Source organism: Lissotriton vulgaris, chromosome 8, assembly GCF_964263255.1.
Source record: "Lissotriton vulgaris chromosome 8, aLisVul1.2, whole genome shotgun sequence".
Lineage (NCBI taxonomy): Eukaryota > Metazoa > Chordata > Amphibia > Caudata > Salamandridae > Lissotriton > Lissotriton vulgaris.
In genome coordinates this window covers 1,173,928,816-1,173,943,478 of record NC_141696.1, presented here as the reverse complement: position 1 = coordinate 1,173,943,478, position 14,663 = coordinate 1,173,928,816, and the positions used below count along the sequence as shown (strand labels likewise).

The following is a 14,663-nucleotide window of genomic DNA, read 5'->3' as shown; positions in this document are numbered from 1 at the left end:
GGACAGGGGGTGGGGAGGGCTCTGCTGGCAAATGGTGACTCTTTGAGACTGGTGGTGTCAGCTCACACAAATGTCGTCAAAGGTTTGGGCTGCTCACTGTGTACATCGCCAGATTCCACTAGATGTTCTGTCAGGGTGAGACGATGGAGGCGGATCCCACCATGTTTTAGTACGACCGGAAACTCTTAAGGGGACAGTTTTCAATGTTATATGTATGATGTAAATATTGTTGACATCTATCACACAGAACCTGCGCATAGGTTAACTTTTTGTAGCCACAATTTAAAGAGTCTGTATTTACTCGTGTAGAACAATCAGGATTCAGGAAGGGACAGATCTAAGCGGAATGCAACATGAAGTTTTATATTCTAAAAATCCTGCACGTCTCTGCCAAGCCAAAGGATTCCCGAATCGATTTCACTGAGCTCCAAGGGGCTATGCAGTGGAGTGTTGTGCATCACTGCAAGAACATGCTCAATGAGCCCTCAGATCAGCTTCTTCGAATTTGTCATTTTAAGTCCTCTTCTTCCATGTTCTCCACTTGCCCTACTGATGGTGCCTCTGTTGAAGTTGGTATCGTAAACTTCCTTTGTGTCAGCTAAGCTCTACAAAGACCTACTAGAGAAGTCATTACATCGATAACGTGCTAAACTTCTGAATTTCCACTATTACTTAAGAACAGCTCAGGAGCTTTAGCTGTCTTGACTACGGCAGTCCTTTCGATCAAATTTGTATTGAGGTTTTCTATGAACCAATAGAAAATAGAGGTGCTCTCTCATATAACATGAACTGTGGATCATAAGTTGTTTATCAGAGTGCCTTTGATAACTGAACTTTTACCTTTGAGGGAATACATCTGGCAGAATCCCAGCCCCCAACACTGATAACAAGGCCCTAAACCTTTATTACTTTATTTTATTCTGGAGAATTTGTAGAGTGCATTGCAACCCAACGGGCCAACCATCACTAGGAACAACAGGTTTCCACAAGAATCAGTACACATATGGGAGATGGACTAAAAAAAACGTTTCAAGTGTTTCCTACAACCACGTTTTGACTGGTTCATCCTGAGCTCCACTGTGAAGGCATTTCAGAGTTTGAGGGCTAAGCAAGCAAAGGAGCTCCCCCTACTCCTTGCCTTCTTAGGCATCTGCAACAGCCATTGATCCACAGAACACAATGATCAACTGGGAAAAATGGGATTTAACCATCGCTGTCTTCAGCTTAGACCCTTCAAATACATATCGCCATGCGCTAAGCAGAGTGTCTTGAATTGGATTTTCCTAAGCACAGGTAACCAGTGCAAAGCTGCTACGGCCAGAGTAGACAATGAGTACTTAGGGAGTTTTAAGAGAATCCGGGCGGCAGCGTTCGGAACCACTTGAAGCCTCTTTATCAATGACTTAGGACACGTATATCTAGGCTTGAGGTCAATAACAGAGATATCCATTGACCCTAGAGAATGTTGCTCTTGTGACAGTCTCACTGGATAGCAGCTGTATCTCAATTTTTCCCACCATCAGATTGACATGTGGAGTGATTGCAAGGCTATCAGCACCAATGGTCTCTAAACCAACAAAACCAAGGGTGATTGCGAGGTAAGAATCTAGACACTAAATCCATGATTGAACTGTGACTGAAGGAAGTGAAATCGTAGTAACTTTGGTGCCTAGGTCATTGTTTACAAACAAAAGTCTCTGTGTTTATCTTACTTAGTGATGACAAACGTAGGATATAGAGTGTGTTGAAACATTTTGGAAGCGTGGCTTGGTCCTGGTGAGATACGCCTTGAGTGCTAAGGACACGATGGTCTTGTCCGCAGCACTATTGAAGATGGCTGCAGAGAGGATGAAATCAACTCGTCCTTAGCACTTTAGTGGGTATTATTATTCTTGTTAGTCAATCTTACAGATAAGGATACATAATAGTCTCCTGGTAACATGAGTAATTCTTATTGGAAACTGACACTGAAGCTAAGGCTCATTACAAGGGTGACTAGACAGCTATGATGATCTTGAGAAATGTCTGATGGTGCACCTGAATGAAAAGTGTCAGTAACCGTCTTGCGGGTTCAACTGGTAATTTGTGTTTGTAAAGCACAAGCCTGAATTGGAAGTAAAGAAATACAGAACATCGAGGAGTAGGAAGATGATTCAGGGGGAAGTGTTGGTTGACAAGGAGGATTTAAGCAGCATCCGTGGAGGCCCACGTGGGAACAGGGGCTGGGCAGCCTCTCATGCTGAATGATTTAAACAATTATTGGAACTCTGCCGTCCCTTCAAAACATCAAATAATTATAATCATAATTGTCCTTATGTTCCATAGGCCCAAGCATAAAGAGCCAAAACTGTGCATGTGTATTGGTGTTCAAGATTGCTTTAAAAGACCCAGCTGTGGTCGGGGACTAAGCTTAAAGAAATTGGGAAGTTGGGAGGTTTCAGGCATGGAACCTCATTGGGATTTCTAAGCTGCACAGCCTCCTTGCAGACAGTGGTGTTATGTCCTTCAGTTCCCTTGCTCACTTTGCCACTCAATTGAAGCTAGCCTGGCTGATGAAGGGTATTACCCAGAAACCGATCCCAAGAGGCTTGTTTCCAGGTTCAGGGAGGGCCTGGCTTGGCAGTTCAGGCTGGACTGTTCCCATGAGGCACAGGGTCAAGACTGAATTGCATGTAGCTGTGTCTGAACTTGGGTGGTAAAGTGAGCTAAAGAATGATGATGGATTCAACCCAGATCTGTGACCGCGGGTGAGTGTCTGAAAAGTTTCAGCGCTTGGTCCATCTTCTCCTTGCGTTTGCTTCAGCTCCCTTCAGCATGATTACCAACTCAGTGACACACAGTATTTCAAATATATGCAGCTCAGACATGCATGAAAGGCAGAAGGACTGAACGCTCAAGAACTACCCGAATATGCACCACTTGAGGGTAGGCTGCTCCAGGGTGAGATGAAGGAACAGGCGGTTTCTTATACTTACAAAATGATAAATAACAACATGCCAGACCACCAGACAAAATTGAGGGGAAAATAGGAAAACAAACAGGAGACATACACAATACAAATTGAAAAGCGACATTAATGCATTCAAAAGAAGTGGAGATAAAATCACACCTGAGAATTCAAGATCCTACACTGGTTCTACTATGATCGTGCCCGACTGCAAAGGTTTGGGAGAAAGGCCTTCCCCGAATGCCTGAGATGTAGGGAACAAAGGGGGTCCTTCCTACACACACTGTGGGATTGCCATCACATACAACAATACTGGCATGTAATAGTGACAGAATTCGGAAAGATAATGAGAGCAGCCTTTTCATTTGAACTGAAATATCTGGACATACTTACAGATGTGGATGTACTATGTACCAATCTCTTTTTTTTTATAACTTGTGCCTTGTGGTCGCGAAGAGTGATACAGCCAAATACTGGGGAGCACCACAGTTCCATCCCTCAGAGAATGGAAGGCTGGAATGGACAGAATGGGCAGCCGAGAAGGTAACATGCAAAACAAGAGGTTGTCCGAGGAAATTTGGCAAGTTCTGGTGTCCCTGGATAAAATGTTATGATCTAGAATTGACAATAGATAGGGGGAGAAGCCCCACCTGCCCATGCTCCACTCCATAATACGCAATTGCCTACCCGTGTGACCGGGGCTGTCTAACTAGATATCGCAAAATGCCCGTCTCTGTAATCTGTGATTGTTTCATTATTGCTGCTGCTTCACTGCTCAAATGTTTGTAGTGTTGTGGGTGCAAGTTTGCACCATTTTGTTGCTTGTCAATAAAACATATTAAAAAATATATTTGTAAAGATTACTCTAAAATACAGCACCATGGAGAGGAAAAAGGACAAAGGGGTACCTCTGAATTGATACAAACACTAAACTGTCTATCCAAAATCAAGAGGAAACTAAAGGAAGCCATTTTATCAGTCAACTTGGAAGTGCAAAATTTTCATCACAAGTAACTTCTGAATAACACAGTTGAACATTTCTAGAAACAGCTGCTTCTTAGCCATAGAGACAAGGGGTTAGTCATTCGGTTCATGCTCATCAAGCATGAGCTCAATATAAATTGCCTTTGGCCACCAAATATCTTAACACATGAGGTCTGATGGACACCTTCCTCACCTGAACTCAGCAGACAGTATTATGGACATAGTGCACTACGTGAAGGCAAATGGAGGGAGGAGGTCGTTAGATGGGCTGTGGCCGAAGGAGAAGCATTATGGCATGAGGAATATAGGGGATTAAGGAAGAAGCCAATCTCCCTAGATTGGGCCCAGCTATTAGAACAGTTTAAAGCAGAAATGGGGAATCAGAAGGTCCCCAAAACACACTGAATGATCATACTGACAGTGCCTGATTGTTAACTTTATTATGACTTGGACATATGTGTTGGCCTCCCTCTTTCTTGCCCTCTTCCTCCTCCCCACCCCCCTTCCCTTGTCCTCTCCTCCAGCATCAGAATGTTTGCACTGGAGGGCAACTCGGCCGGGTGGGGGCGATTGGATTTCTGCGGCAAAGTTTACAGGAACGTTTTTGAGTGGAATGTGTTGAGGGAGGGCTTAAGGTGGATTCTGTTTCAGGGGAGGGTTAAAAGTTTATTAAAGATATAGCCACGTATGCTGTGACATGTGAAATGGTTTGCAGATGCATATATGTCTTAGTTGAGAGCAAAATGTTATACTATTGTTTATATGAATACTATATCTATATGGAAATATAATGTCAAGGTATATTGACTGTGAAAAATACCTAGAAGTCATACAGGAATGTATAAACTGAAAGCAAACCTGAGAATTTAATAAAAAAAATTTTTTTTTTTTAAATGGACATAGTGCATTGTGCTCCCGGCAAAAAGTGGGACAGTGCACCATATCACAACAAATGCACTGTTCCCAATGCAAGCATGCACCTGTATTGGGAACAGCGCTTTAGTGAAAGACAGACCAGCTGTCTGAAGTCAACGGTCCACCTTTTACTATGCAGGTGACAATGCAGCCTTTATTCAACAAGCATTTGCAATGCAATAGGTCTCGCAGTATTTAAGTTAGAGCTTTTGGTATTGCTTTTGATATTGTTTTTCACAATCTATTGTAGTACTCCTAAATAATTTTTCCGTTAAACAAGAAAAGGTAGTAGTGTCCAAAATGGAAAAGTCTGCAACATTCATTGGAATATTTTAGATAGTCATAAAGATGGAAACGCGTTATATAGATAGACAAAGTCAAATTCTAAAATGGTATATACTGGGTGATCCAGAAACTCAAGGCACCTACTACCTAGAGGCGCTATATTGATGTACAAGAATGTACAGCCAAAAATAATGCTTTGTATAGGTGAGGTTCTAATTACAGCACTCCAAATAATTAAATTCTTTTAGTCTTTATCTGCGTATTGCACAAATGAATATATATACTATTGTCAACAGTAGGGTCAGAAGGTAGGGTAAGGATAGTGACTATATTCACATCAGCATGTAGGTCAGGTAGCTTGACCGGTGACACCACTGAAATCAATGGTGATCAGGTTTTTTTTGGAAGGTATGATGGTGTTAAAGTCTGGGAGTCCCAGTGCTTAATTTGAGCCAGTGGTAGTGGAGCCCACCAGCACTCATTTATGGGCTCCAGAACTTATCTTTCCTCATTAGGTACTGACCAGGAGCCTGAGAGGGGAAACACAGTAAAGGATGGGAAAGACTGAAAAAACTGCAAAAAAGGAAGAAAGCAAGAACCTGCAAGAGTGAAACAAAGGGGCAGAGAGTGGCTCAAAGAGGCGTGTGGTAAATTCAAGACTATGAAGCCTTGGTATCTGGCACGCCGACACTGAATTGCACTGACCGCGGACTTCTGAGCAGTGCTTCAGCACCGGCACTCATTATTTTACAAATTAAACACTGACTATGGGATGCATTTCAATTGGTTGCAGGTTAGATGGGTCCAAGGAAGGTGACACCCTCCCACCCACACACACCTCCACATGTGGGTGAGTTTAGAGATATGTATTCGTGGACGATAACCAATCCCAAAACATGAGTCTGTCCCATGCATGCTAATAGACGCGATTCAGGCTGCAGACTCCGGATTTTTTTAAGCCAAAAATGGCTTTATTTTGGCAGTTTCATGCCTGAAATTGAAATTGTCGCTTCTTCAGTAGAAGTCAATATGGGCAATACATTCTCCCAATTTTTTTTATCTCCAACTTTACTCTTCAAAAATGTTGCTGTCTCCTTGGCAGAGTTAAAAATTCTCCTTTTCACAGATGTTATCATAACTGAAGACACGTCGATTGGCTGTTTCCTTCTGAAATTGTCTCTTCTTCAGTAGAAATAAATTGGGGAAATACTTTCTCTCAAATATGTTTTCTTTATTTTTCAAATCTCCCACTTAACTCATCTACAATGCTGCCAGGCATGCTGTCCTTGGCAGAGTAAAAAAAATCCTTTTCGCCGATGATATCTAACTTAAGACTCATCGAAAAGTAAGACAAAGGCAACTTCCAACACTTGGAAACACAGGCCGGTTCGTAGCAGCAGAGAGAGAAGCAGACAAAGCTGGCAGACATCGATCTGAGCTGCACAGCATGGGGAGGGGGCGCGGGGAGGAAAATTAAGGGCCGAGGGAACACTTGTTGCAGTGTTTCAAAACCCGACAACAAACCTCTGGCTCTGGAGGCAGAGCATCCCGCCTCCCGGGTCCTTCTTTTACCACTACATGTCCCACCCCCCCAAACCCCCTTCTCGTACCCCCAGTCCACAGTGTGACTTTGAAAGGAAAATTACTAAATCTTTCCTAGCACTTGAGAAATGGCGGCCACAGACCCGAACTGCACCCACACTCTCGCGGATCCCTGCAACGCCTCTACGCTCTTTAACACTCATTTGTCGCTATTCTACCAGCCCCAGAACTTGGGAATCACAGCAGTTTCTCGCCCCCTCTTGTCCTCTGGAAGCCCCTCGACACGCCAGCCTCCTGCTGACATAGGAAATCCCCTGGACCCCTCAGCCCATCAAAGCGCTGGACCTACAACAATATCCACACATCCATGGCACACGTCACAGGACGTGACCTCATGAAAGGTGGCTTGCACCATCTGACTCATTGCCTCCCCTCGCTCACCCCTTAGATGCAACTGCCTCAGAGAAGCCAGTGCATGAGCAGCGTTCTGTCTGGGATTCGATCTCGCCCCAGAGAGGCCAAAGAGTGAATGTGTAGCTCCTTTTGCTCCAGCAATCGAGCTCCTAGTAAAATAAGTGGGGGGACGCCGTCCACCCGCGTGGTACCCCGGCTCAAGCCCTGCACACATTCCCTCAACTCTACTCCGTCATCCCCGGTAGCCCCTCAGATCTTTTAACAGCCCCTGGCCCACCTCTCCGATTCCACCCACACACACGTCCTCTCTTACCTGCCGCGACGAGAGCTTCAGTCAGGAGAGACAAGTTCACCAGAAATGTGGGCATTGTCCGGATCCAAGAACGGCAGCTCTCTCCGTGGAGGGGGGCTGAGAGGGGGGCACTGCTGAGGAGGGAAGGAGGGCCACAGACAAGGGAGTGAGAAAGAGGGGGGCAGTGCTGGCAGAGGGTGCCCTGATGACAGAGTGACGCGGAGGGGTCACTGCTCACGTCACGCGGAGAGGGGAGGCTCTCGGGCTGGCCCTTCTGCGAGAGTGGCGCGAAGAGTGACAGTCCCAGCAGAGCAGCTCTCTTCAGGTGGCCGCGCTGCTGCGCCAGCCCCGCCTGCTATGGGATGTGCAAAGCCCAGAGGATCCTGTGCCGAGAGAGAGGGAACGAGGGAGAGGGGAGGGGGAAGTGTGCTACAACTTCTGGGAGGCAGGAAACATGTGTAACAACAACTGCAGGGGGAGGGGAGGGGTCACAACTTCAGCCACAGAGAGAGAGAGAGAAGCGAGTGATTCCAGAAAGTGCGTGACAACACCAAGCATAAGTGTGGGAAACAAAAACTCTAGGGGCCGAGAAAGGGGCAATGCATGCTAAGCGGAGTAATGTCTACATACAATACGCCAGATAGAGGGGTTTGGAGAGTTTAACAGACTTACAAAAAAGGAATATTACACCATGGACTAAATCATGGGTACTCGCCAACATTTCCTGGGGGAGGGGGCGCGAAGTACTGTACAGCAAACGCGATCGCGTGCGCGTTTCAAATCGCTTTTAACAGACTTACAAAAAGCTCTGATGATGCACCTCAGGCACGGGCTCACCGTTTTCTATGTTCATGCCGGCCCGGCTGCTATGTATGGTAATGATAGAGGAAAGCAGGAAGTAATAGGCGGAGTCCCCGCTGCACGTTGGTCGATTGGATCGCTGGAGGTCCTCCCTCGCGCCGCGCGCGGTGCAGGCTGGGATCGCGGGGGCGGCTGCGGGCCCCGGGAGATAGTAGGTGGAAAGGACTGCGGAGGACCCGGCGGTAGCCCGCAAGGAGCGGCTCACACCGGGGAGGGGGGCACCCGGCACCAGCGAGCGACCCCGCCCCCCCCCCAGATGGGAGACAGCCGGGGTGAGCTGCGGCAGCGCGCGGGGCCATAATTTAAGGTATTTATTTTATGACTGTAAAGCAGGAACCATGCCAGGCGTCAGAGCACTTTTCATATTTATTCCAGCGTGGGGAGCTATGTGACCCCCTCAGGGGAAGGGGGGAATGCCTGTATGTGTGCGTGTGTGTATGCGACAGCGGAGGGGTGGGGGGGGACATCTACCCGTGCGTGTATGTGCGCTTGTGTATGTGTGTGGTGCTGTGTGCGCATGCGTGCAGGGGGGGTGTGCCTGTGTATGTATGCTTCCCAGGAGACAGCCACGGCCAGCGCGTTCGCGCGCACGTGGCCTGCGCCGATCGCCTTTTGCGAGATGCGCGCGGCCGGCACGGTCTCCTGGGAAGCACAGTCAGCAACAAAAGATCTCTGGCGAGACACAGCGCTGACGCGCTGTGTTTTCGCTACGAGACCTAAAAAGGGGGCAGAGATCCTATGCAGGTAGGTGCAACAAGAAACTGCTCCTTTCTGCAGAGGGATGTCTGGGACCCTTACTGTGCGCCACCTCAATGTGGCCGATCTGTGCAAAGCTGGACGTTTCTTTGCCTCTACACCCATGTCTGTATTCGGGTACTAGTGCAGAGGAGAAGTGTTTCCTGAGGAAACACCCCTTTGAGGTCATGCTAGAGCACGGGGAGAGCCGCAATCTGTGTACAGGCGGGACGTGCTAGCATTACAGTCCCTTCTGTCCCTTCTGCAATACCAAAGACACCCAGGGGAGAAGAAGTCTAGTGCACACACCTATCGCACCTTCAGGGCGCTTAGTGTAATGTAGCCTGTTAATAGATAAGCAGATACAAGTACAGGCATATAGGTATGCAGACAAATGTTACCATTCACTAAGAACATTTGGAGAACACATTTCTATAAGCAATCTCTCTAGTAAAATCTACTTTCAAATATTTCAAAGTACACAAACCTTCAATAGAGTTGAAAAAAGTCACAACATTTGGATGCTTCATCTTAGATAGGAGAATAACTTCTTTATGTGAAGCCTCCTTTTCTTTTAGTGGCATCTACAAGCAAAAGCAACATGGATAGAGAAAAACTTGAGTCAAATATTTTTTTTTTCATTGATCCTACAGAAGACTGAATTTTAAGTTGTACAACAAAAGTTATTTAATTATTTATTTTTTGTTTATATTACTTCAATTACATTTTTACAATCATATAAAGAAAGGGCAAGTAAAGTGGACAATCACGAAAAGAAATCAACCACCGAGTAGCAGGAAGTTTACATTTAAAAGGCTTCAATGTTAATGTTATTTTAAAAGTCTTACTTGCTGAACTCTGTCTAGGTAAGCAATGATCTAGATAACATTGGAGGGTACGAGAATTGTAATCCCCAGTCTTAAAATCAGTTTGAAAATATAACTGGAAAAGGGGGCGGATGTTTAAACTGTACATGTATAAAACCTTATAAAACTAATTACAGCTTGTATAACACTCTTCTGAATGGTTTAAAACGAATACTGTACAGTTAACCTGCATGCTTAGATTCCTGTACAGTTGTGGAAATGACATGCATGAACAATTTAAATTATGCATTCATGGAGACTTTTCCTGCACCAAATGTTCTGGCACCTATATGCTAACTAAGACCAGGTAACACATTTATATGAAAATTGCTTTGACCAAAACAATAAAACACAAAAAAACAATATAGTCAAATATAGCAGTGGCTTCCTAGCTAATAAGTGATCATCTGTTTTTAGGAAGCAAAACCAGTAAAGAAAGACCTATAGATTACAAAAAAGGTTGTTTAGAATTTCATATAGGTTTTATTTTATCAAGATAGTACTTCGGGGATTTCTTAGCACTCGAGGTATGGAAATGCATTTCTGCTGCAAGGTTGGTTTGGGAAAGAAAACATGTAGCTAAGTTGTTTGATTTATGTAAAAGTTCAATATAAGCTTGAGAAGAAAGCAGTATAAAGTCCTATTGAGTCCTTAAGGGCAATTTATTTTGTAGAAAAAATTGGGTATGCCTCATAAGCACATAAAACGTGAATCTTACTCAACCTCCTGACTGATGTAATGGTCAGTAGAATTGCACCCTTCCATGCCAAATGTTGTAAGTCTGACAAATGTATCAGTTAAAAAGGGTGCATTAACCTGGATAGTAGATTTGGTGAACAAAGAGGTGAAGATTTCTTCAGATGAATGAAGGTTCACTAGAAGCCCTCTAGGAATAGTAAATTACAGCTGCATGGTTGAAAGTCAATGGCACATTAACAAGGTGCTATCCTGCCTCAGTGTAACAGCTCTGTGTGTTTTCTTGTGCAGGAGATCATGTCACAAGTACCCTAAAAGGTGGTCTACATGTTTTGGATGCTGCTCACAAATATAGTGTCGTTCTGGGGATAGGGCTACACCTAAAGTGCTACACCTTAGCTGATTTAGGTTACAGGTTACAGACCTTTTTTTACCTGTACCCTTTGTCAGAACATGGTCTACTGGTTCTATGTTTCTGTCATGACTGGGCCCTCATACTCCCACAAGTGTTTATGGGGTAATGGTGTGTGTGCATGTACAAATAGGGGAGGGGTACCCCAGCAGGTATATAGCCCTAAATACTGTTAAATGCTGCATAGAATTGAGTGGTAGGCAAATCTACTGTCTCTTCCTTTCCTGCTTGTCCCCCTGCTCTGTTCTACTCTTTCTGTCTGGGCATTCAATGCAAAAGCTATTATAAGCTTAAATTGAGTAGAAATTGTCCTTTGAGTTCAACCTCTCTAGACCAAGCAAGTACCAGCAGGTCAGCCAGTAGAGCGGGTTCTGCAACACCTGAAAAATGGACACTGGACAAGAGCATGGGCACAGCGGCACACCTACACAAAGAGATGGGCTGCATGCCTGTTCCCTGAATTTTGTGTCCTGCTCTGTCAGAGAAGGCAAGACCCCTACAACTGCCCCAGACTGCATAGAGGGTCTTAGGTTCCAGTTTACAAAACCAGGCTGATAGAGAGAATGAAGCGAAACCGGCAATCTCCAGAGCATAGAGACAATGGCCCAATTTAGAACTTGGCGGTAATAGTCCCGCTGTCACTTCTTCAATGGTTTCACCACTCACATACTTGGCGGCCCGCCTGCTCTATTTAGATGCTTGTGGGTCTATTGACGAAAGACCATCCGGGTACCACTGACTCTGCCAGGAATCATCACCTGCATTGACAGCTGTTAGACGGACCGGGAGGGTCGGCCGAGGTTACGGGGAGAGGTCTCCAGGGAGAGCCGTCTCCAACGACTGTACAGATAAGTAACTTCCCCCCCACAGACGGACACCACACAAGGTTGAAGGTTAACGAGACTTTATATGCAATTCTTAGGTTACGATGATGAATACAAGGAGGTCTGGACTCAGGGGTCCCCTCGGTTCTAGACTCTGGTTTAGGAAAGGGGTAGCGGGACAGTCTTAGTTACCAATGAGTACAAAATAGCTCTCAATCCTCGAGCTCGGCGTTCTAGATGATCGGGCCGTGGAGGAGCCAAGCAGGTCCCGAGATGGATGAAGGAAGGACGACGGTCCGCGGCGGAGCCTGCAGGTCCCGGTAGAAGATGACGGTTACAACGGTCCGCGGCCACGCCAGCAGATCCCGACGACGATGAAGGATGAAGGTTACGACGGCTGTGGCAGCGCCAACAGGCAGGACGATGGTGCACAGGACAGAGCTATGGCAGCGCCAGTAGTCCGTCCAGGATGAGTTCCTCTTTACGTCTCTCGACTCCAAGATACAACTGCCTTCCTGCTCTGGAGCTGCCCCAGTTATAGGGCTGGTGTTCTTTGATGTCCGGACCCTCGCACTTGGAGGTCGGGAGGTCCGGGATGAGGGAGTCCAGACACCCAGCAGGGGAGTGGAGCCAGCGCCCGGGGAGGCGATGGGCGAGCGGCACTTGGCGGGGGAGAGCCATCGACACCTCTTTCTCTCATTGACTTGCCAAGTAGCCCGCTCACCTCCTGGGTGGATGGTGGTGCCGGGATGTCTGAGGCCTGGCCAGGCCCAGGGTTGAGGTCGATCGGGGGCCGGGCGGCCTCGTGGTGGAGTGTCCAAGATGGCGCCCAGGATGGCGCGCAGGCCGGCAGTGGATCGGGCCCACGAGGTCGACATGTTCAAGGGTAGGGGTCCCTGAGGGGACGGAGGACGTGTAATGGTGGTGTGTGGTACCTGTGTGACCGGGCTCGGCCCTGGTTGGGCCGGGGGGAGAGCGGCCCTTCATGTGGCCTGTCCAACATGCGTCCCCCCCAGCTGAAGGCGGGGAGAGTTACCCATCCTCTTGGGGACTCTCCTCGTCGAGGCGGAAAAACCGGGACAGGCCATCCGCGTTGGCGTGATCTGGCCCAGGCCGGTGTTCGACTGTGAAGTCCATACCTTGCAAGGAGATGGACCAGCGTAGCAACTTTGGGTTCTCCCCCCGCATATGCATCAGCCATTGCAGGGGTCGGTGGTCGGTCTGCACCCGAAAGTGGGTGCCGAAAAGGTAGGGCCGGAGCTTCTTGAGGGCCCATACCACAGCGAAGGCTTCCCTCTCTATGGTGCTCCAGCGTTGCTCCCGTGGTAGGAGTCTCCGGCTGATGAAGGCCACCGGTTGATCAAGGCCTTCGGTGTTCACTTGAGACAGGACTGCCCCAATGCCCTGGTCGGAGGCGTCCGTCTGGACGACGAACTCCCGGCTGTAGTCTGGGGCCTGGAGCACAGGGGCGGAACACATGGCGGCCTTTAATTGTTCAAATGCAGTTTGACACTCTGGGGTCCAGGTGACTTTCTTGGGCTGGTTCTTTGACGTGAGTTCTGTGAGGGGCCCCACTATGGTACCATAGTCTTTTACGAACCTTCGGTAGTAGCCCGTGAGGCCCAGGAAGGCTCGTACCTCGGTTTGGGTGATGGGGGGCTGCCAGGCCTGGATGGCGGCAATTTTCAGCTGTAGCGGGGCCACTATGCCGCTTCCCACCTGGTGTCCGAGGTAGGTTACAGACCCTTGCCCAATTTGACATTTGCTGGCCTTGATCGTGAGGCCAGCTCGCTGAAGGGCTTGCAGCACTGCTCGGAGGTGGTGGAGGTGCTCGGTCCAATGGTGGCTGTATACAGCGATGTCGTCTAGGTAGGCGGCGCTGAATCCTTCGAGCCCCGCCAGGACCTGATTGACGAGCCGTTGGAATGTTGCTGGGGCATTCTTCATGCCGAAGGGCATGACCGTGAAATGGTAATGGCCATCGGGGGTGGAGAAGGCAGAACGTTCTTGCGCCCGGGGTGTGAGGCCGATCTGCCAATAGCCTGCTGTCAAGTCGAAGATGCTGAGGTAGCGGGCAGCTCCCATCCGGTCGACTAGTTCATCTGCCCGGGGGATGGGGTGCGCGTCTGTTCTGGTGACCGCATTCAAGCCCCGGTAGTCGACGCAGAACCGGAGTTCGGGTGTGGTGCCGGGGGCAGCTGCTTTGGGGACCAGTACGACAGGGCTGGCCCAGGGACTGTCTGAGGGCTCGATGACCCCGATCGTGAGCATCTTGGCTATTTCTTCCTGGATGCAGGCCCGTACCCGGTCTGGCACGCGGTAGGCCCGGTGGCGGATAGGGGGGCTGTCCCCGGTATCCACATCGTGCACACACCAGGAAGTGACACCCGGGGTGAGGGAGAACAGGCTGGCGAACTGTGATAGGAGGGCTTGACACTCCTGGCGTTGTTCTCTGGTGAGGGCCTCTGAGAGCCGGACCCCATCCACGGAGCCGTCTTGCTCTTGAGTCCGGAGGAGGTCAGGGAGAGGCTCGGAGTCTTCTTCAACCCCAGTGTCTGTGGCCATCAGGAGGCTGAGCTCTGTTCGCACAAAGTGGGGCTTTAGTCTGTTAGCGTGGAGGACCCGGAGAGGGTTCCGGGAGGATTCCATGTCGATGAGATAAGTGGCAGGACCCTTGCGCTCTATTACTTTGAAGGGCCCCGTCCATTTGTCTTGCAGGGCGCATGGCTCAGTGGGGGACATCACCCATACCTGTTGGCCAGGTTCGAATTCAATGGATGAGGCATTCTGGTCATACCATTTTTTCATGTCCTCTTGACTGGCCTCTAGGTTGGCCTTCGCTAGTTCTCTGAACCGCCGGGTCTGGTTGCGGAGGGTGAGGAGGTACCGG

At 48.2% G+C, this 14,663-nt stretch overlaps 1 protein-coding gene across 1 annotated transcript in view; it reads right to left on the bottom strand.

Annotated features, from left to right (window-relative positions):
* NEK5 (NIMA related kinase 5) overlaps positions 1–14,663 on the bottom strand; it is a 416,861-nt gene that overhangs the window by 360,474 nt on the left and 41,724 nt on the right. Inside the window, exon 3 of the mRNA XM_086935035.1 lies at positions 9,463–9,559. Within this exon, the coding sequence (XP_086791161.1) occupies positions 9,463–9,559 (97 nt within the window). The remainder of the gene's footprint in view (positions 1–9,462; positions 9,560–14,663) is intronic.